Source organism: Arachis duranensis, chromosome 10, assembly GCF_000817695.3.
Source record: "Arachis duranensis cultivar V14167 chromosome 10, aradu.V14167.gnm2.J7QH, whole genome shotgun sequence".
NCBI classification, from domain to species: domain Eukaryota; kingdom Viridiplantae; phylum Streptophyta; class Magnoliopsida; order Fabales; family Fabaceae; genus Arachis; species Arachis duranensis.
The window spans coordinates 70,575,787-70,600,021 of NC_029781.3; the positions used below are offsets into that span (position 1 = coordinate 70,575,787).

Sequence of the window (24,235 nt, forward strand, 5' to 3'; positions counted from 1 at the left end):
CAAAAATAAATATGTAAATTACTTATTATTAAGGTAATTTTTTATTATGTACAGTAATTACGCATTATAATTGATAAGTAATTTAATAGTGCATTAAATATTGATTTGATATAATTATAATGAAGATATGTTCCTAAAATAGTATAATTATATATTATTCATTAAATATTATTGTTTTGAAGGAAAAACGGACTCACGAGAGATCGACACGTCACCCTTATTAACGGGGAGAAAATCCAGTTTTAGTATATTAAGTAGATGTTAATTAGTCCCTTTATAATATACTAATACATCATCTAAATAGACTATGATAACATATATATAGTTAAAATATAGGGTAAATTATTATTTTGATTTTCAATATTTTGATAAAATTTTAATTTAGTTCCTAAAATTTTAAATGTTCTATTTTTATCTCAAAAAATTTTAAACGAGTTTAATATTGTCCTAATCTTAAATTTGGTACGAATAGTTAACAGAGTGATTGATGTAGACATTATAATGTTATTAGTTAAGTCATATTTTCTTCTATATGTTAGAAAAATATAACCAAATTCTTATAAATAACACTTCTTTTGGATATGCTTTTTGAACAAAACTCCAAATCATAGCCATCAATCATTAGAGCTCAAGACTTAGAAATTTTTTTTGCATTAGTGATCATTGGTAGGTCGATTTCACTTACAAAATGAAATTGAAAATTATTGGTTCTTCAATATACGAATTGTTCATGTCAAAATTTAATGGTGAGACAATATTGAACCTGTTTAAAATTTTTTGAGACTAAAATAAGATATTTAAAATTTTTTTAGATTGAAATAGGGTATTTGAAATGTTAAAAATCAAATTTGGACTTGATCTAAATATTGGAGACCAAACTAATATTTTAGTCTAAAATATATTTTTATAATTTCGTGAAACTCACTTGATGCATTTTTTAATTCTTGAGACATTATGCTCTACTAATAATAATCGGAATGAACTATAAAAATATTCTTTTATCTTTTCTTTTTTTTTTACTGAAATTTGATAATATCTTAATTTTAGATCAAATTTAAAAAAGATAGTAATATAATTTAATTTTTTAATTAAGCCATTTTTATTATATATGGGATATATTTTCTATTTTAAAACTTTGTTTAAAAGTTTGGAATTAATTATAAATGTAGAGACTTTTCTTTCTATTTCTAAGCCTTTCATTACATAAAACTTGACACAACTCTAAAGAAATTTGGATGGACTAATTAGTCCTTTATTTATATATTTTTGAATTTTTTTTATAATATTTTAAATACTCTTTATTCATCTGGATAGATTTTGCCTCAGTGAAAATGTTCTTTTTATTAAAATTATCCTTATACAATTGAATACCTCATGCAATCCTATGATAGAATGCTTTGGAATTTAGACTATATAATTTTTTTTAACTTTATTATTTAAATCCCTTATCATATGTTGAATTCTTTGGACTTTTAGTTATTTTTCTATCTTTTTATACATTATTTTTTGTTTAAAAATTAATTTATTTTTTTTTACTTTCTATTATATTGATTTGCAAAATTATTATTATTTCCTTTAATTGTGTTTTTGTATAAGTTCAAATAAAATAGATTGATTTGGTATGTAATAAGTAATAACATCTTCTTTATCTACTTTAAAAAAAATAGAGTAAAAGGGTAAACAAGTTATCTAATATAATCCGTTAAAAAAAAATTATTTAGCTAGCAAAAAAGTGGTTGAAAAATAGACTTTATTTTTATAGACTTTTGTTTTAAAGATTTTATAATTTACGGTTCTCCTTTCATTTTTTGCCTCGACAATAGTTTCGGTAATTTTTTCATAATATTTAGTAGAGTAAATATTCACTCTCTAATTTCATAATATTTAGTAGAATAATTTAAAAATATCTTTTTCTTAATCAATACATCACAATCTAGTTAAAAATAATATCAATTTTGTTTGAGTAGTCTGAAAAAAGAAGCTATTTAAGTGTCAAAATATTAAATATTGAAACACTGTTAATGTCATGTATGGTTATTACGAACCACGTTGCTGAAATATTTGATTATATTTATGTATAAATCATTAGCTAAATTATTATTTCATAAAGATATTACTCTATATTGGTGTAGGAAAATTGAGAAAGTGTGCAGGCAAATTAAGAAACAAAAAAAATATTTATTATAAAAAATTAAATTTTAAATTTGTCCTTAAATTTCAAATTGTGTAGTATTTTTTTCATAAAAAATTATATATATATACAACAGGTTGAAAATTTAGGCAGCAGAATAGTCAAATTTTTTGTCCATAATAAAGATATGAATGTCTGAGTTATGGTTGTGGATACTTCTTGAAAAGATAATAAAAATGAGAGTCAATCTATAGAGATTATTATTTTTGATAAAAAAAAAAGTAGTTATTAGTGTTTAGAGATAATTACTAGATAATGAGATAAATTACGTATGTATATGTTTTCTTTAAAAAAAAATCACATACTTATAAATAAAGTTGTTAAAAAATAGAAAATTAGGTTAAAAAAAATTAAAAAAACTATTCAATAGTTTGACTACTTATATAAATTATTTAATACAAAATAGCTATTGATTCTTAGTGACACTAACCGTATTTAAACTTGATACAAGTCTTAATCAATTTAGGTTTTGATAAAAAATTATTTTAAAAAGGTTTGCATTATAATTAATTAAAAAGGATTAATGTTCAAATTCGTTTTTTCACGCAATCTTTATTTTTATTTTTAAATGATTTTTTTTAATCAAATTAGTCCATGAAAGATAAATGGTAAGTCAAATTAGTCCTTCCGTCAGTTGGATGATGACGTGTCACGTTAAATGTCACGTGACAGGTCAGTGACACATGGCATTAATATGTAAAAAAAAATTTATTAGTCAAAATAGTCTTTGAAAATCCAGACGTAAGTTATTTTCATCCCTCAAATTTTAAAAATTAGTCAAACTAGTCCTTATATAATTTTTTTATAATATTAAATTTACAATATTTTTTGATACTACTAATTTTAATATTATTTTTTAAACCTTAATAAACAAAATTCTCTTTACATAAAATAATAAAAATAATTAAATTTTTATAAAGTTATTTTGTCATTTATATTTTAAAATTTTACATTTTCAAATTATAATTTTTTATATGAATTTTTTTATTTAAATGAGTTTATCAAATTATTGTTAAGTATATATTTAAAAATTTAATATTTTAAATTTTATTAAATAATATAGTAATTATTTTAAATTTTAAATATTTTAAATTTTTTAAAATTATAATAATTATTATTATTTAATTTATATAGTAAAACTCAATAATTGAAAAACTAGTTTATCACAATCATTTTATATAGGAATTGAAGCAAAATTTGTGGATCTTCTTGAATTTTGACTCTAAGTATCACTACCATTACATCCTATATGTAAGTAATACCATAATGAAAAAGAAGATGTAATAAAAAAAATAGTGGTATAATTTTGTTTAGGTTAATAAATACATACATTTCAATTTTGAGTATATCTATATATTTCAGCAAAATACAATAATGTATGAAAAAAGTTTTAGAATAGAAAAGAATAAGAGAGATTTTGAGAAGAATTAAAGGAGAGAGATAATTTTATTGAAAAAATTTTTAAGAAGAAAAGATACAATTACTAATGTTTTATTTGTCAATTACATTTTTATTAAAATTAACAGTATAAAAAAATATTTTAAATTTAATATTATGAAGAAAAAATAAAAAAATTATATAAGAGTTAGTTTGACTAATTTTTAATATTTGAGGGATGAAAATGACTTACGTCTGGACTTTTAAGAACTATTTTGACTAATAACAAATTTTTTTACATGTCAAGTTATTGACCTGCCACGTGTCGTGTTACGTCATCATACCACATAGTGACATGTCATCATCCAACTGACGGAAAGACAAATTTAACTTACAGTTTATCTTTTAGAGACTAATTTGATTAAAAAAATTATTCAGCGTGATCTTTTAAGAACAAATTTGAACATTAACCCTAATTAAAAAGTTACATCGACTTTTTATTTCTAAATTAAAAAAAATTTAATAAAAAAGAATTAAGTTGTTTTTAGTACCTTTAAGTTATTTATTACAATTATTACCACGCAAGATGCGGGGGATTGGACTAGTATTTAAAATGAATACCTTAGTTAATGTGGTTACGTCCACGTGAGCCAATCCTAGGTGCTTAATAATAACGCAATTTGATCCAGTCCACTTACGTACTCCCGCATCAACCAACAATTCGAAACAAACTAACTAACTAATTAATCACTTAACCTTTTTCTTCCATGCCAATCCCAATCTCAACGAACTTTTTCTGCATTATTCTCCAGAAACTACATCACATTACATCACACACGAACACATTCAATAACAATAAACAATCTCTGAACCTACATTTGTCTCACCATGACCATGGATCCCCACCCAGGAAACTTCCCGATCCTCTCCTACGTCATGTCCCGCCTCCCTTCCTTCAGTCCAAGAACCTCAACCTCCCCCACTAATGCCACCAATTCCCAATCCCAATTCGACATTGAACAACCCCACCCTCACCTCTCTTCCCCTTCTTCTTCCCACCACCGCCACTCCGAGATCATAGGTCAGATGCCTCAGCTAACTGACCCCGCCCTCCTCGCTTCCATGACACGTGCCATCGCCGACGTCTCCCAAGCCCGACAGGTCCTCAAGCTCATCGGCGAGCGCCCTACACACGAGGAGATCGACAATGCTAAGACCAAGCTTGCTGACATCGACGCCCACCTCAACCGCCAGCTGGAGGAGATCGTCGCCCTCCAAATGCCCCCGGAGTCTTCCCCTGCCACGTGGCGTGACCACATTGCTCAGAGGGAAAAGGAGTGCAAGGACGCCGCGGAGCAAGAGATGAGAATGTATAAGTCCCTCATACAGTTGGAAGAGATGCATGCTGCGTACCAGAAGTTGCTCAGCGATGCGGAAAAGAGGTTGGTCAAGATTTATGAGAAGGGAAAGGAGGACGACGACGATGACGATGGTGCTGGTGGAGGGGATGAGGTCAATGAAGAAGTTAACTGGATACTGGAGGAGGCTAATGTGAAAGGTGTCGAGAGAGTTGACCTTTCTGGCCGCCACCTCAAGCTTCTACCGGTGGGATTTGGACGTGTTCAGAGCTTGGTGGTGCTCCTTCTTTCTGGCAACCAGCTTTCGGTAACCACACACTCCATGTCTTTTTCATTATATATATGGGGATGCTTCCATAAAGACGTAGAAAACGTCTTTTTTTAAAGATATTTTTTAATAATTAAAATTTAACACATATAATAATTTAAATTATGTTATTTTTATCAAAATTAGGTCAGAAAAATTAATTTGATAAATGAATAGGTAAAAAATATTAATTTACACCAATTCAAAATTTAATTTATTAATTTTTGTGCTAAACTGATTTGTCCACTCTAATTTTAATAAAAATAATATAATTTAACTGATTATATGTGTTAAATTTTAAGTTTTAAAAAACATCTTTAGAAAAAGACGTTTTTAACATCTTTATTTAAGTGGCTCCCTATATATATATATATATATATTACATTTTGAATGGTTAGTTTATGAAATAGTTTGATATTGGTTTAGTGTATTATGAACTTAAATATTGTAATGAGGATAATTTTGATGAATAAATAGTTTGGATAAATAGTTTGAGAAATTTGATAATAATATTATTGATGGGTTAAGTACAGAGTATAAAGGCTAGTGGAATTTAAAATGTTTGTTAATTAGTTACAATGAACTCCATAATGACTTATTTATAGGTTTCATAAGTTAATTTTAGATAATTCTAAATTTTAGAAACAAGATCATGAAAATTCTAAAATGTTTTACAAATATATAGCATTATTAATATGAATGTTTTCCATGATAATTAGCATTCAAGTTTTTTCTAAAGAGAAAATTCAAAAAGAAAAATTGCTAGTTAATTGCAATTTGTTAGCATCTCTTGTTAGTTACCTACTAAAGTTGATACGAGCTAACAGACTGTTTTGTTTAAGGTTTGATAGGTATTTATATACCGTCTTGCTTATTTTCTTTTTCGAAATTTATTACTAAATTGTCATTCTTTACAAACTATTTATAAATGTGCAAATATTTATAAGTTTGCAAATAAGAGACTGAATGGTATAAAAGCCTGGTTTGACAAGTTAATTTAGCTAGGCATTTTTTTCACGTGAAATTTTTTATCTTAATCAAATATGCAAGAATGGAGAAATGAGAGTGCTAATCGTTAATATTATTCTAGAAATTTGCATCGGTCATTGACAGTGAATTTATGGTTTTTATCTTGAATGTATAGGCTTTCCCATGCTGCATTGATATGTCTAAAATAATACTGGAAATATTGATTCTCTTAGTATGTACTTCCTAGCTATTTTTATGTGACTATAATTCTTTGCTGCCAAATAGGTAATTCCGGAATCAATAGGTGGATTGGAAAATCTCGAAGAGCTTAACGTGTCATCAAATGTTTTGGAGTCACTACCAGAGTCGATTGGCTTGTTACAGAAGCTTAAAATCCTCAACGTATCTACAAACAAGCTAACTGCCCTTCCTGATTCCATCTGTAAGTGCAGGTATGCATGTGAAAGATAGAAGTCTATACTTGAATTCGTAAGACGGTCATTGTTTATTTACTGTTGGCTGTTTCATCAATTTGGATTATAACCTTGGTTTGAGATCATATAAAATTGGTAGATGCTATACATGATAAAAATCATGGATAGGTTTTAATTTAAAACTTAATGACATATCATGTTATTCCAACAACTCAAGCTTGACGAAGTAACTTGACTCCCAAGGTTTTGTCCCTCCATATGTAAAACTTATCTGCAGCAGGCCCCATTTCATGAGATCCAACTCTGTTTGTTGTTACTGATGTAAAACTTATCTAGGATAATTATTGCTGTCTCAACCAAGGTAGCGAGATTGGGGGTGTGGAATCTGGGTATAGATGGTGCTGCAAGCTGTCCAACCCCTTCCACTTGCTATGGTATTTATGGGGGTAACCGTGTTATTTAGTCATTAATGTCAGAGAAGTACCAACCATCAACATTAACATGGAAATATTTTCTGAATTTATGCTTGAATTAGCTGAATGAAAATCCAGAAGGACTAATAATTAAATTCATTTGTTTTCAAAAAAGAACTCAACTTTGTAGATCAATATAGTGGAGAACTTAATATTTACAATTTGAAAGTTTTATTTAGATTGGTAAAATTATTTCTAACTAAAATTTTTTGAATTTTATTTAAAGTCTTAAATACCAATATCGGTTGAGAACTCACTATTTTGGTTCTCTACACATTGCAATTAATAAAAAATCAACTTAAAATGTGTTTAAGTATCTGAAAAAAGAAAAATATTTGACCAAGAATTGAGAACCTTGTGACACTTCTGCATATGATATCTAGATTAGGGATGCTTTAATTATCATTGATCGAACTGATTTTACTTATATGAAATGATCAGGTCTTTGGTGGAGCTAGATGCGAGCTTTAACAATCTAGGATATTTGCCAACTAACATTGGATATGAATTACAGAGCTTACAGAAGCTTTCAGTTCAATTGAACAAGCTCCGTTCCCTCCCCTCATCCATATGTGAGATGCAGTCCTTGCGCTACCTCGATGCTCACTTCAATGAGCTAAATGGCCTTCCAAAGGCAATAGGGAAATTAACCAATCTTGAAATTCTCAACCTTGGCAGTAACTTCAGCGACCTCCAAGAACTTCCAGAGACATTTGGTGATCTGATTAACCTCAGGGAATTGGACATCAGCAACAACCAGATTCATCAGCTCCCCGATACATTCGGCAGCCTTCATTACTTGACCAAGCTTAACTTAGAGCAGAACCCTCTTGAATTGCCACCAAAGGAGATTGTAGGTCAAGGTGTGCAAGCCATAAAGACTTTCATGGCCAAAAGGTGGATTGATAAAATGGAAGAAGAAAGACAAAGCAAGCTGCAGGAAGCACAAGAACAAGCAGATAACGGATGGTTAACACGAAGCACTTCCTGGTTGAAGAATGCATCTACCAATGTAAGTGAGATTCTTGGAAATATATCCCCTAAAACTCCGAAAGATCCTTATCTCAATCAGCAGCTATAAACTTATTAAGAGGCATTCCATGAAATTTTGGGAACTTTCTGTCAACACTTGTTACTATCTATTGCTAATCAGTTATTGCTGTTGGTGTTGGTGCATCCTTTTTGCCTTGTGGAAGGTGGAAGTTAAGGAAACTTTTTGGTTTTATTAGATCACTGAATAAAGAAGTTTTGCAAGCAAGTACTAATGAGACTGAATTTGTAATTTTATGTTTTGTTCTTTTACTATTCAGTTTTCCCTGCATAATTTATGAGAGCTTATGCCTGAAACTAAAAGCAATAATGCTATGGCATCTTTACACTAGTCTTGCCTATATGTAGTAATGAGTTATCACTAATTTTAACTGGTTTACATTATTTTCTGCACATACACATAACCTGAATACTAAAATGTCCTCTATCTAGATCAACAAACTTTTCTAATAACAAACTAATTAAAGACTAATCAACTAATTGCACCATATGATGAGTTCCAAATTTATAGGAATTCTAAAGCTAGATTAATGATTGAATAGGTCATGGAGAATTATACCTATTTAATTTCATGTGAAAATCTTTAATCCTAGTGTTTAAGCTGGAAAGAAGAGATGAAAACGTAAATGGCAAATGAATAATATAAATTTAATTTTAAATAATGCTGTCTATAAATTAGTATCAAAACTTTGTATTTATGAGCAAATTTTATATCAATGATTAGCATATTTAGTTTTGTTTTCCTTTTTCTCAACTTAAATTCAAGCATGGTATCTGATTCTATCAACTGGTGTTTTGTCGTCTTTCATATGATTCTTTCTTTAACATAATCAGCAACTCAGTTCTAGCTATAATTTTCTTTGCCCTCAATTTGCGCTTTTTGAGGGACTTTATACTTTTGTAGGGATTTAGATATGGCAAAGGGATTAAATTGATGAGTACTATATATGTTAATATGTGTATCCTTAAGAAAAGTCTGATGTTTATAGACATACAACTTAGTCCAAAAGTGAAAACAACAGTGTAAATATGGTCTATGAATTCTAGAATTTTGTCAGAGTCCCTTTATTATTTTATCACATAACGTGGTTGTAATCTTGATGGTGATTAATTGGAAGAATTTCAAGCTGTGACAGAAAAAAAAGTTCCCTTTGAAGTTGGACGCACATTGGTTACATTACCTTTTACATTCTTTATATATTATATATAACTCCAGTAGTGCTTCATACAACCACACATGTTATATATACTGCTATATCACTTATTACCTAACACTACTTGAACCACATGCATACCACAATACAAGATAGACCAAAGTTCATAATATAAACCCCCAATTGTTGTGATTATTAGCCTCTTCCTCATATTCTTGTTCCTACCAGCAGCATTAAAAGTATGACCAACACTACCATAACTGTATCACTGTTGGTACTCTTGACCGTGTCCTATGTTGTTGTCCATGTTTTATGCGATGATCGGAAAGCTGAAAGGCTCTATGTGGAAGCTCCACGGTCTCTTGCGCATGTGGCGGTGGCTCCCACTGTGGCATCAGTGATGGTGTGGGCTCTCCGAGCCATCATAGTGACGTGGGTCACGGTGCTGGTGTTGCCGATCGAGTTTTGTTGGAAATCGCCGCAAGATTCTTCTTCAACGAGGTAGGAGAATCACTTTTGATGTGGCATGAAACTTGAGCATTGTATTCAGATTGCAGAAAGGTCATTTCGCTCTGGCTTGCGCCATCATCGCCATGGTTAGCTTGCTGGCTTGAGGGCCAAGATATACTCTCTCTTAACTAAACACTAACTATAAAAAATTCCTTTTTCACCTAGTCAATAATTGTTAAACTTTATTGAAACGGAGGCCCTACTAGCAGCTACATCTGGAAAACATCTCTCTACCGAAACAACAGGAGCATAAGATGAGTGTCAGTCGCATCTAAACAAGAACATATCACAGAAGATTTTGCAGACAATAAGAGGGCAAAGGATTTGATGGTCCCAGCATATTTGGACCCATAACAAAACATGTTTTTTAAATTTTTTAATAATTGTTAAATAGTCAATTTCTAATTTTAATTACAAATTAATTTTATATATTTTATTTAATTATAAAAATTATTTTTTATTTTATAAATTATTATTTTATCATTCATATATCTATTATGTTTATTAATAATAAAAAATAAAACAATAACGAATTAGATCTTTCATTCATCGTAATAATTTTTTGACAATCCCAATCGATTAAAAGTTTATCTTTGATCCATTACATCCCGTTGAAGATTTTGAAATGGTGTTTCTTATAAAATCAATCGATTGGATTACCTTTATATTTAAAGTATAAAAAGGAAATAATGCGATAAAAATTTAATTAAAAGTATTAGATTTGTACATGAAATATATACTTAAATTCTAAATTCTAAACTCTAAAGTAGAAAAAAGTTTGGCATAATGTAATACTTTCACTACTAGAATATCACGTTTCTAGCTGCGTCATTCTGATAGCGAAAATATTACGACTGTAAGACCCAGAATTTTTAAAAAGGTTTATTATAAACTAATTTTAAATTCGATTATTATTTGTAATATTAATTTCAAAAATTAATTTATTAAATAATATTTAAAACAAGTTTTGATTAATTGAATTTAAAATAAATTAAGATCCTTATCCAATTATACAATTGTTGATTTATTTTCTATTTTTGAATTATAAAGTTGGCAGTTATGAAATAATAAAAATTTTATATAATTTAATTTAAGTAGTTGATATTTTTATAATTCAATACTTTAAGTTTTAGAAATAAAGAAAATTAATCTTTTTATCTTATAATTTCATTTAAAGTATTCGATTTTAAATTAATTAGTATTTAGATACAATAAATAATATTTTTAAAATAATTTTAAGTATTTAATTAGAATTCAAATTTAATCAACAATAACATAATAAGTCTCAACAATATCTACAGCGGGAGTACGTACTCCTCATCCAGCGCCCTATGAGTTTGTTCACGCTCTACTAGGGTTTCACTGCGCCGCCTCCATGGTTACACCTTTCTTTGTCTTTTCTTCGTCAAAGTCTTTTCTATCTTCCTCTACTTTCTTCACTTAATTTCTTTTCCACTTAGTTCCCTAATTTTCGTTTTCTCTCCCAATTCATTCTTCTTTTAATTCATTTCGTTTTCTAATTCACCCATTCCATATATCTTATTTCTCTCTGAAATCATTAAATACCAATTCTGTTTTTCTCTACACCATGAGCAACAAATCAGAGACACAGAACCCTCATATAATTGATAGTGATTAGGAGGATGACTTGATCGTCTTAGCTTATGAAGATGTTTCCGAAGGAATTCAAGCCTGTACACGGAGCCTGTCTGGAAGAATTTTCTCAGATCGGATCTTTTCCGTAGGTACCATGGAAGGAGCTCTGTATGCAATATGGAATAAACCAGAAGGATTCAGAGTAGTCAAAAAATCCAGGAACCAGTTTCAATTTTTTTTGAGAATGACTCTGATGTGACTCGAATTGAGAGAGGTTCACCTTGGTTATTCAAGAGTTTTGTTATTCATGTTCGCAGATGGAAGCAATCAATAAACATGGAGGATAATCACATCTCTTCTTTTCCTGTATGGGCACAATTTTAGGGATTGCCTGAACAATCAAAACACTTGAGGTTGGACGAAAATTGGGTGGGAGACTTGGTCAAATTGAAGATGTTACTCTATTTGAAGTTAGAGGCAACGATACACGCATAGTGAAGGCTAAAGTGGAACTGAACGGTGATAAAAGAATGAGGGATACACTGAAACTGCTTGATCCTAATAAGAAAATGCTGGAAATTGGAGTACTCTATGAACGTATAGGTGTGTTCTGTACTTATTGTGCAAAATTGGGACATGAATCTAAGAACTGCCAATGTTTTATTGATGATTCTGCCCAAAACAATATCAAGGAAGATAAAGTTGGTGAATGGCTTAAGGCAGATCAAGTCGGTAGGCATTTAATTGAAAAGATAGCTTCCTTCAATCCTAACCAACCTCGGGATGGTTCTATTCCAGCTCAACCGAAGAAAAAATCTCCACCTGCTTGGCTTTTTGATAGTTTCTCAAAAATGAGTGTGCAAGATGATCAGAAAAAATAGAATAATGAAAAACTTACTGCTAATTCGAGTTCTAGAGAAGAAAATGAGGGTGAATAAGAAAATACAGGTACGGCTACTGATACTAATTCTTCTTCTAATGCTCTATTGGAGATATCCTATACCATGAATAATGTCCAACACAATAACAACGTCATATCCAAGCTTAAAAAGGAGAACAAAAAGCCAAACCTAAAACAACTTGCCAGAAAGTCTGTGATAGGTTTCAAACAGAGGAGTGGAGGTAATGGTACTGAAGAAATTTCAAAAAAAATTTGTCTCAATGATATTGTCTCTGATGCTATGACGGTGGAGGGTGCCAGCCTTCAAGTGGCACCCAAAGAAATATGAAACTACTCTCGTGGAATTGTCGGGGTTTGGGGAGACCCCTGACAATCCACAATCTTAAAGGGATTTGCAAATTGTACTCCCCCGAGGTTGGTTTTATCTGTGAAACAAAAAATCAATCTCGACAAGTTGAAGGAAAATTAAGATCTTGTGGTTTCAAGGAATGGTTTATTGTGGATCCGGATGGATTATCAGGGGGTTTGGCAATGGCATGGAGGGATGGTTGCACTGTTCAGATTTTGCAGCATGGTAGATTCTTCATTGCGGCATCAGTTCTGACAGCTGGATCTAATGATCCCTATGGTGTTCTAGGTGTTTATCTCAGTTCAAATGATCAACATAGAATGGCTCAGTTTGCTGAATTAACTTCAGTCACGCAACAGTTTGATGGTAAGGTTGTGTTAATGGGTGATTTTCATGCCATTTCTAGTCAATTGGAGAAAGCAGGTGGGGTGCTAAATCTCCTTCTTCTATCGAAACCTTTAACAGTTTTATTGATGATAATTCTTTGATTATCAGAAGACCATTCACTTGGTCGAATAGACGGAAGGGTGATGAGTTGATACAGGAAAGACTGGACTGATTCCTGGTAGGAGTTGATTGGCAGCGACTCTATCCAAATGCAACGGTTCTTAGACTGTCAGAATCAGGCTCAGATCACTCCCCTCTTCTCTTAGACTTTAACCCGAGAACTGAGAGATCTAAACATTAGACTCTAATTCGAGAACTGAGAGATCTAAACGACATTTCAAATTCCAAGAAAGATGGTGTTCCAATGATGAAATAAGGCAGATTGTTAGAGAGGTTTGGCACGAACAGATTGATGGTTCAGCCATGTATATCCTAGCTCAAAAACTAAAGCGTTGTCGACATAAGATTGTCAGATGGCAGCAAGAATACAGATCTAATTCGAAGGTGGAGATTGATTTACTACAGTCTGAATTAGAGGAATTTCATTTAGCAGGAATTCATGGAGGCGACATCATTTCAGAAATAGAGGAAAAACTTGAAAAAGCATTGCAAAATGAGGAATCTTATTGGAAAGATAAGTCTAGAGTCAAATGGCTCAAATCTGGCGATCAGAATACAACTTTCTTCCATCAGAAATTTAGAAATCGAACCCGAAGGAATAGAATTTGGCAACTAACTGGCAGTGACGGTGAAGTGGCTACTTCAAATGCTGGTATTGCTTCTGTGGCTGAATCTTATTTCAAGGACATCTTTTCCTCCAGTTGTCATGAGAACCCTGAACCTCTGTTTACTGATTTTGAACCTAAGGTTACAGCTCACATGAACCGTAGGCTTCAAAGACCAGTGACTATGGAGGAAGTGAAACGTGCAACATTTAGCATTCATCCTCAAAGTGCTCCAGGAGATGATGGTATGACAGCAAAATTTTTTCAAAGCTTCTGGAACATACTTAGTGGTGATGTGTTTCGAGCAGTTAAAAGCTTCCTTTCAGGGGGCAGAATTTTGAAGGGTTTTAATCACACTCAGATCTGTCTTATTCCCAAGATTTCTGATGCTAAAGATATGACTTAGGTAAGACCAATAAGCCTATCTTCAATCTTTTACAAGATTATCTCCAAAGTATTTGTACATAGACTTCAGGATATGATGAATAGACTAATTAGCCCTACGCAGAGTGCTTTTATTAAAGGCAGATTAATCTCTGATAATATCCTAATTGCTCACGAGTGTATGCATTACTTGAAGAACAAAAAAAGGAGACTCGAAAATGAAATGGCGCTAAAATTAGATATGAGTAAGGCATATGATAGGGTGGAATGGAACTTTCTTTGGTTTATATTGGAGAAGTTTGGTTTTGACTCCCGGTGGATCATATGGATTCGAGAATTAGTGACAACTGTTTCTTATTCTGTTATTGTGGAAGGACAACCTTATGGTTTCTTCAAACCAAATAGAGGTATTCGACAAGGAGATTCTCTATCTCCCTATCTTTTTCTTTTCTGTGCAGAAGGTCTCTCCTTCTTGCTACACAAGGCAGAACAAAACAGACTAATTCAGGGTCTTCAGATACATAGACGATGTCCCAAGGTCAACCACCTCCTCTTTGCTGATGATTCCATCTTATTCTGTAAGGCTAATCCTGAAGCATGTTCAAATATCCTACATTTATTGAATTCTTATGAAAGTATCAGTGGCCAGAGGGTAAATCTTAATAAATCTGCTGTATTCTTTAGCCACAACACTCCATCCACTACTCGTGCACTATTGGCTAACTCTATGAATATTAATCATATTGGGGCTCAGGATAAATACCTTGGTTTGCCTTCTACAGTCTCTAAATCGAAAAAGGCTTCTTTTAGTATGATCAAAGAAAAGGTTCGGAAAAGAATCCAAGGGTGGAAGCGCAATCTTCTATCATCAGGTGGTAGACACGTATTGCTTAAGGCAGTGGGAGAAGCTATTCCTATTTATACATTGTCTTGCTTCAAGTTGCCTGATGGTTTAATCTCAGAAATTCACTCTCTACTTTCTCAGTTCTGGTGGGGACAAAAAGGTTCTAAAAGGTGGATGGCTTGGATTAGCTGGGACATTATGACTCGCCCACGAAAAGAAGGAGGCCTTGGATTTAAAGATCTCAGAATCCAAAATCTGGCGCTTTTAGGCAAACAGTTTTGGCGACTTGTAACACAGCCTACTTCCTTATTATCCAAAATCCTAAGAGGTAAATACTTTAGCAATGGTAATGCTATAACGGTAGAAATTGGGGTCTTACCTTCTTGGGGATGGAGGAGTATACTGGAAGGCCGAAAGATTGTTGAAAAAGGTCTTAATTGGGCTGTGGGTACTAGAGAGAATATCCGAACCTTTGAGGATCCTTGGCTGCCTCCTCCGTATCCTTTAATGATTTCTAACATGCCAAATAGTCAAGCTATTGCTGAGTTGGTTCCAAGAGTTAAAGATCTAATTACTGAAGATAGAAATTGGAATCAGAATCTTATTCAAGAATTATTTCCCCAAGACGTTGCAAACAGGATTTTGTCAGTTAAAATTCAGCAGAGTAGGGACAAATTGCAATGGGATTTGAACAAATCCAAACAATATGATACAACTTCAAGTTACAGAATTGGCTATTTATTTTACCATCCGCCTCTGGAGCTTTGCCCTAATTATATGCAACAGAAAAAGCCGTGGATTGATCTATGGAAGTTGAACTTGCCTCACAAAATTAAGCTATTTATCTGGAAAGCTCTCCATGGCTGGCTCCCGGTGCTTGCTCAGATTCATCACCGCATCCCATCTATATCACCAATATGCCCCTGCTGTCATGAAGCCACCGAAATAGTCACTCATTGTTTGATTTATTGCTCTAGAATTAAAGATGTATGGTCTCAGAGTTATCTTCGTGACTGTCTTCCCCCTCAGAGTCCTAACGACTTTTGGACATGGTGGATTGCATCAACAGAGATGCTTAACCTGTTGAAGAATGATGACCGTAATCCTCAATTGCTTGCCATCATTTGTTGGAACTGCTGGAAAGCTCGCAACCAGTTGATTTTTGAAGGTTCTACTTCAATGCCGTCTGCCATTCTAGCAAGCTCTGTCAAGTTGTTCCGTGAAATCCAAAGAACTCCCAGTTTAGGTCGTCATCTCCATGAGGCAAGCTCTTAGTTGCATTCAATTTGATTTATCATTCTTTCTTCTTTAATATTTTTTTTTTGTTTTTCGACCTTGCACCGTTGGATGAATACCTTCAGTGTAGTGTTTTTGGAAAATCCCCACCTTTCATTATGCTGTCCTGCTTTTGGACATCTTTGTATTTTATTTTTCAATAATTAATGAAATATAACCTACTATCTTTGGAAAAAAAATTAGAATTCAAATTTATACCCTATATACTAATTTTATTAAAATTACCTTACTCTAATTAAACCCAAAATTTCCAAATTAAAATCCTAATTTTTTTTACCTAACCCTAGCTACCCCAACCCACACACTGACACATATAACACACACAACCCACACCCACCGTCACTCTTCTTCACCCTCTCAGCACACACACACACCCAAAGAAAGAAAAGGAACAGAGGGAACGGGGAGAGCAGAGGGGAAGGGAGATCGGTAAAGAAAAAGAGAAGAGGGAGGAGCTGTGTCACCACCGCTGGCCTTGGGCTCGCCATTCATGCCTGTTGTTTGTTGCCATTGAAGGAGGAGGAGCACGAACCAGAGCCACGAGGAGAGGGAGTCGCGCCGCCGTCCCTGCTCCGTCGTGGATCAGATCTGAGGCGAGGGAGAGGACAGCGATGGGGGAAGGAGTCGCGCTACCCAGTCGCCATCCGTGGGGAGTCGTCGTCGGTCTGCACGCCGCCAACGTCACCGGCGTTGTCGCGAGAAGGAGAGAGAGCCACGCCGGAGGAGAAGGACTGTCGCGGAGCTGTCCTTGCCACTGCGCCCAGTTGCTATCGCGAGCCTCGTCACCGCTGATGGGGGTGCGCCGCCAAGCTCCTGCCGCCGGAAAACCCCGCTGCCGTTGCTGATGACCACTATCGGTAAGGGATTTTAAGTTTGGTTTTTGTTCTTTTGGGTTCGGGGAAGGTTTTTAACGCTGCGTAGTTGTTATAGTCACCGTCGCCGGAGTTCTGGTCGCCACTGTCGTTTGAGATGGCTACCGGAGTTGTCGTTAGATCAGTTCAGAGACCGTTGCTGTTTCGTTTTTCTTATTTTGGTAAGTGTTTATGTTTTGGAAACCCCTACGTTAGTATTCTGTTATGTTTGGTTATAAATGCTGAGGTTTTGGTAACATAGGGTTGTGTTCTAAGCGTTGCATATCGCTTTTAAGTTGCTGTGATCGTTGTGAAAGTGATTAGGGACTGAGTTTGTGGTTGCTGTTGGTTTCGGGTTGAGAGAAAAGGTTTTGTTGGCGCATTTTGGGTTATGGTTTCGACTTGTTGAGGTAGGGGTTGTCTATAAAAATTAATTCATTTTAAATTGGAATTATTATAAATAGATATGATGTGCAAAATGCATTTCTGGTGATTATGTAAGTCTTATGATATGTCTTATTTGTATTGTATGAATATGGTTGCCTGTTTGATTGAAATAATGTCTGATTTTGTCCAAAATGGAGGTTTTTGGTTGTTTTAAATTGAAAGGATTTTAGTATTTGAAGTCTGAATTTTACTTATTCGAAACTGATTTGGTCTTGAATTCCTTTAAAAAGAGTTGAGGATTGATTTGGTTGCGATCCGAAAAGGATGGCAAAGTCCAAGTTTTAGGGGAGATACTATCGAATTTTTTATAAAATCTGAGATTTTGTTTGAAGCATTATTTTAAAAATAATGAATTTTGCTTTGAATTGAATGTTTGATAAATGAATTATATTTGAACTTACCTTATTAAGAAAATTATTATATTTTGAATGTAATTTATTTAAGAAAAGAGTTATGTTTTAAAGTCGATTTAAATATGAAAATTCTTATGTTTTAGAATTTGATTTAAAATAAACAGATTTGGAGGAGTTTTAGTGGATTTAAAAGAAGCCGAATTTCGATTGACTGATTTCACTTTACGACATTTTAGGAAAAGTCTGAAGTACTCCTTGAAATCTTGATTTAGAAAAACTAAAACAATTTCCGAACCCTTTGGAAACACTTCAGATATTAGAATGAAATTGAAATTGGTTCTTGGATTCAAATGATTTGGTTTTGGTATAAGCAAGTTGGTTTTAAAATTGGGTTGGAATATTTGGATACATTACTTGGTTTTGGGTTTGAATTCTACTTTATTTATTCAAGTCAAGAAGCTAAAGTTTTAGAGGTTTTCAATGAACTTAAGAAAATGAGTTAGGTTATTCTCCCCTAAAGTCTTGAGATTTTGCTGAGAAATTTTATCACCAAATCCTTATTTAAAATGAATGATTTTGAGTTTTTCAAAAGAGATTTTGAATTTGGCATGGTTTTGAAATTTTTTGGAAGTTTTGAACAGATGTGGAAAGTGGCATCGTTTTAAAAAGTGATTCTTGGCAATAGGTGAATTGAATGCGTTTGTTATTTGAAAATAAATGGGCCAAGAAAGATATTTGAAGATAAGATATTGAGCCTGATTGATTGTGGATATTACTGAGAATATGATGAGGGTTTCTAGCATGGCAAGGATGGTGGCATAATCCCGCTTGCTCAGTGCGTAAACCGTTGTGCAGGGATGGTGGTTTTATCTTCCCTGCAGTGAGGATGGTGGTTTTATTCCGCTCACGTATTGATAAATTGTTTAGCAAGAATGGTGGTGTGATCCCGCTTGCATATTTTTTTGTGTGCCTAGTAAGGATAGTGATTTAATCCCGCTTACTGTGGAGGCAAGGACGGTGGTTTAATCCCTCTTGCGTGTTCCGAGCAAGGATGGTGGTTTAATCCCGCTTGTTTATGGAACCTACGGATAAGGATGGTGGTTTAATCCCGCTTATTCGAGTCGGGTCTGGAAACATAACCAACGTGTGAGTTCAAGGCTAGTAGGACAGGCATACATCATTTGCATCTATGTGACATTGATTGGGTGTGATTATTGTATATGTTGTTTGCCTATGTGAATAATTATGCCTAATTGTTAATTGCTCAACTTGATGTTACTACTTGATTGTGCTTGAACCTTCTATTTGTGTTTGTGACTGAAATGGTTGAATATGTAGTGAATTGGCTGTGGATTGATTTGTTTGGGCCTAGGGCTGTGGTTGATTATGAGATGGGCCGAAGGCCGTGTTTGATTTGAGTTTTCGGTTCGGAAAAGTCTGAAAAACTAAACTGGTTCAGCATAGACTTAATGAACCTTTGCTTGGAACAGTTTGGTCTTTCATGCTGTCTAGGAAAAACTTTTAAAAAGGCTTTTGGATTTCTGAGAAATTAATAGTCTTTCCTTTCAGAAAGGATCTCGGATTTTGAATATTAAATCTTCTGTTTTGAAAAGATGCATAAAGCGGTTATTAATCACTGTACTTTAAAAACGGCCTTATTTTCGTATCTTATTATAGCAATTCTGTGACCCTATAGTGAGAACCCTTTCGAGGACGATATTCTCACTCCCCTACAGGTTTTTTCCTTTTCAGGATATGGCCGACGAAACTTCAGAAGAGTTATATTCATTTTCTATTTATTCGATATTATTTTGTATTATCTTTGTTATTATTTTTCCCTCGCCTTATTTTTAGCAATTTTTGCAAGAGGGATAGGAATTTTGATATGTGAAGTTTGTATATATATATATATATATATATATATTTGAAAGTATTGTAATTTGTATTGTCACATATGGACGTATGTTTTGAATATTCGGATTCAGTTTTAAACAGGCTCATATTTTAGTACTAAATATTTTAAGAGTTGTCGTAATACTCGAGTTATCAGAGTGGCGCAGTCGGAAGTGCGACTTTTGATAGTTAGGGTGTTACAACAACGACTTCTATATATAACTGTAATAAGTAGGAGCATTTACCTGCAACCCTTTTTGACTTTTTTTTGGAAAAATCGGTATATCTTTTTTTTTTTGTACAAACATGCATACATATATACACAAATACACCTTTACACATTTTATATTTTCAAGAATAACTTATACAAATAACATACAAATATATATTATATAGTATATAATTAGAATTTTTATTCCTCTTTACAAGATATAAAATAATAAGGGTGAGGAAAAACATCTAAAATAACAAAAGAAATAAAGTACGTCCAATACTTGTCTTTTTCATCAGTTTTTCAAAAATATTAGATATAGAAGGTGAGAACCGAATTACACGGTTTTTCGTAGGAGAAGAGAATGCTGCAAGAATAATGAAAACACTTGCACATGGTTCTCCATAGGACGTGGTTTTGTAACGCAAGCGGGACAGAACCCACATCTTTGCCAATCAGTAATCACATCTCAATTATAATCAAGCAAGTGGGACAGAACCCACATCTTTGCCAATCAGTAATCACATCTCAATTATAATCAAGCAAGTGGGACAAAACTTCCGTTATTGCCATTCAATAATAATCATCAACCAAAACTATTATCATCGTCAAACTCATCATTAATTATAATTACTAGCATATATCTCAATCATAGTTTTCATCATAAGTCTCATTTGAATCTCACTTTTCTCATAAACCTCAAATCAATTCTTATTTTTTATTGATAATCCCATAACATAATCTTTATCATAACCATCAATTCAACTCCACTTTTTACTCCACACACTTTAATATTTACTTGGTTAGACTTAGGCCGTTATGTACAGAGTACGGCTTGTGGGTATAAGATGGCTAATATAATACCCTATACTCGAGGTCAAGGTTGTGATAAACTAACTCATACACATAATCATTTATAATCAACCTCAAGATAACTCAAACATATCATCAATAATCAATCTCAATCTTTTTCTCATTCAATTTCGTTATATCTTTTTTTAATTAGTCACTTTAGACGCTAACAAACTAAACTTTTAAGATTCTCAAGTTCCATTTGGAATAGACGTAAAGGTCTTTTTAACATTTATCTCATGACTCTTGAAAATCATAGTCTTGTCATCACATTTTTTAAATAACTCTTTCCTCCAACTCTTATGTTCAGCTCCACTAAAACCTCATAATCACACTTCCTATTCCAAAATCTTTAAATTAATAATTAATTAACTTTTAAATCCTTAACTAAATAATTAAATCTCTTTTTAAGTTAACTTTAATTACTTGTTTACTCTTTTCGGTGTTCTTCAAAATTAAATAAGTTAAATCACAAATCAATTTCACAAATCAACAAAACCATAAAATTTATTTTTGTTTAATCTTAAACAATCAATTTCATTACTTTAAATTCATTAAAAATCTTCAAAATATAACTCTTTAATTAGAATTAATCAAATAAAACTTATTTTTTTCCAACTAATAAAATTTTGAATTTTAAATAAAAAATATCTAATTATTAAAAAAATTATATAAATCCTAATTAATTTTAAACCCAAAGTCTCATAACTATAATTTCTTTTTATAAGATAATTTTTTAAAAATAAAATCATAAATAAATATAATAAATCATAAATAACTCATTATTTAATTTTTAAAAATTCAAAATCTTACATAGAAAAATATAACTAAACGTCAAATTATTTTTTATATATATTATAAAAGATGCTTCAAGTCAAATTAGGTATCCAAATAAATATGTGTGGATATCTACTTGATTAATAAAATTTTAAAAGATTTCATAGGTTTTAATAAGATTTTTGACATACAACATTAATTTGTCATATGATATTATATCACGTAACGTGTCATACCTAATTATAAATCCAAAATTTTAAACCATAGACTCTAATTTTTAAACTAAGAGTAATTCTCCATGTATAAGTGATTTTTCATACAAGTCATTTATAAATACGCCGTTTTACATTTTTTTTGCCTCTTTTTCTTCTTCTTCTTTCTCCGTGCTTTCTCTTCCTCTTCCTCTTCTTCTTCTTTATCTGTGTCTCTTTTTCTTCTCTTCCTCCCTCTTTTTTTATTGAAATTTCTTCTCCTCTTTTCGTTTTCTCTTTCTCCTTCATCAAAATTACCAGAAAAAACGAAGAAACATTATTCAAGGTACATTTCTTGTCTTCTCTTTCTCCTTCTTCTTCTTCTTGCTACACGTTCTTCTTCCTCTTCCTGTCCTTCTTCTTCATTTACATGCTTTTCTCTTTGTTTTCTTTCTTCGTTATTCTTGGTTTCCATTGTTTTTTGACATAAAGCTCTGAAATTATTTTTGAAGAAGAAGAAGCAGCAGCAGAAGATGAGGAGGAAAAAGAGAAAGAGTTATGAATTATGCATAAGGTGTACTTCAACGAATTTTGGGTGTATTTCTTAAATTTTTTGGGTGTATTTTTGTAATCCTTTGGGTGTATTTCTATAATTCTTTGGGTGTATTGATTTCAAGAAGAAATATACTGTCTCTCCCTATATTGGGTGTATTTCTTAAATCCTTTGGGTGTATTTCTGTAATCCTTTGGGTGTATTTCTGTAATCATTTGGTTTATTTCTGTAACTGTTTAGGTGTATTTCTGTAATCCTTTGGATGTATTTCTGTAATCGTTCGGGTGTATTTCTGAAGTTCCATCATCTTCAAAACAATTTCAAAGCTTGATTTCAGAAACCATGAAAATCAAAAAAAATAGAAGGAGATCGAAAGCAAAGAGAGAATGCTTTTCCATACAAATCATACAAGTCATTTATATTCACGCTTCTTCTTCTTCTTCTGTAACGTACATGTTAAGCCCAACTTTTTCTTCTTCTTCTGTAACGCGTGTGTTAGGCCCAACTTGTAAGACTTATAAACAAAAATGACTTATATGTGTAGCAACTAAATCGTAAATCTCTAATATTTAAATTCTAAATCCTAAATCATAAAATACTAAATTCTCATAACCCTAAATCACAGATAGTAATACAAAAACCTCGAAAGTAGAAAAAAGAAATTGGCTAAAAAACATGACTAAATGTCAAATGATTTTATATAAATTAAAAAGTATGCCTCAAGTCAAACTATGTATTCAAATAAATCATGTACGTGCTTACATGCTGATTAATTAGAATTTAATAAATTTTATTGGGCTTAATAAGATTTTTGACATGACATTATGTCATCATATTACTTGACACTTAATATAAAATATTATACTTAATCTTTAAATTTTAAATTTTAAATTAAAAATTAGTATAATTCAAAAATAAAAAAAACTAAACCTTAAATCTTAATTTTCAAATACCTAAACACCAAATTAAACCTTTAAAATTTTGAACCTCAATTCTTAAATCCTAATTTTTAAATACTAAACACTAATCCAAAAATTACTAAATCCTTACTCTAATTCCTAAACTCTAAATCCAGATTCAAAAATCATTAAACCCCTTAATTTTTATATCTTAAATTCTAAATCTTAATTCATAAAACACATACCTTAAATTAAAAACTTGTAAAATCTAAATTCTATACCCTAAATTTTAAAAACTAAACCCTAAGATCTTAATTTTTAAATCCTAAATCTTAAATTCTAAACTCTGAATACTAAACCTTCAAATCTACATACCAGTGGACGAAATTGTGATCCATATTCTTTGTACTTGTATGAAATTTAATAATTGGCTCTATTTGAAGTCACAAATTCGTTCAACTAACCAGCAAGTGTACTGGGTCGTCCAAGTAATAAACCTTACGTGAGTAAGGGTCGATCCCACAGAGATTGTTGGTATGAAGCAAGCTATGGTCATCTTGTAAATCCCAGTTAAGTGGACTCATAAAGTCAAATGTGATTAGATTGGATAAATAAAGATAAATAAAATAAAAAGGAATAGAAATACTTATGTAAATCAATAGTGGGAATTTCAGATAGGCATATGGAGATACTGTGCTCCTCTCGAATCTCTACTTTCTTCTTACATTCATCCCATCCTTCTTACTCCTTTCCATGGCAAGCTGTATGTAGGGCATCACCATCATCAATGGCTACTTTTAATCCTCTCGGGAAAATGGTCCTATGCGCTGTCACTGCACGGCTAATCGTCTGGAGGCATCACCCATGGTTGATGGCTACATCCCATCCTCGCAGTGAAAACTA

The 24,235-nt window shown here is 32.2% G+C and overlaps 1 protein-coding gene and 1 long non-coding RNA gene across 3 annotated transcripts; both read left to right on the forward strand.

The window, feature by feature from the left end:
* The first annotated feature begins 4,430 nt into the window (after nt 1-4,430).
* On the forward strand, nt 4,431-8,290 carry LOC107470191 (plant intracellular Ras-group-related LRR protein 9-like). The gene is made up of 3 exons (XM_016089576.3): nt 4,431-5,233; nt 6,488-6,654; nt 7,551-8,290. Exons 1-3 carry the CDS (start codon nt 4,457-4,459, stop codon nt 8,188-8,190), a joined length of 1,584 nt encoding a protein of 527 aa, XP_015945062.1. The 5' UTR covers nt 4,431-4,456; the 3' UTR covers nt 8,191-8,290.
* An 8,329-nt stretch (nt 8,291-16,619) lies between these two features.
* Nucleotides 16,620-20,141, forward strand: LOC127742467 (uncharacterized). 2 transcript variants are annotated; one of them, XR_008003743.1, is made up of 3 exons: nt 16,620-17,162; nt 17,227-17,338; nt 19,693-20,141. It is a non-coding gene; the product is annotated as an uncharacterized LOC127742467 (long non-coding RNA). The 2 variants fall into 2 exon arrangements; XR_008003742.1 differs by having other exon boundaries at nt 17,236-17,338; nt 19,693-20,138.
* Nucleotides 20,142-24,235: the final 4,094 nt, after the last annotated feature.

Coding starts and splice junctions, on each gene's coding strand:
- LOC107470191 (XM_016089576.3), top strand. CDS start 4,457: ATGACCATGGATCCCCACCCAGGAAACTTCCCGATCCTCTCCTACGTC. Junction 5,234..6,487: donor TTTCTGGCAACCAGCTTTCG/GTAACCACACAC, acceptor GCTGCCAAATAG/GTAATTCCGGAATCAATAGG. Junction 6,655..7,550: donor GATTCCATCTGTAAGTGCAG/GTATGCATGTGA, acceptor TGAAATGATCAG/GTCTTTGGTGGAGCTAGATG.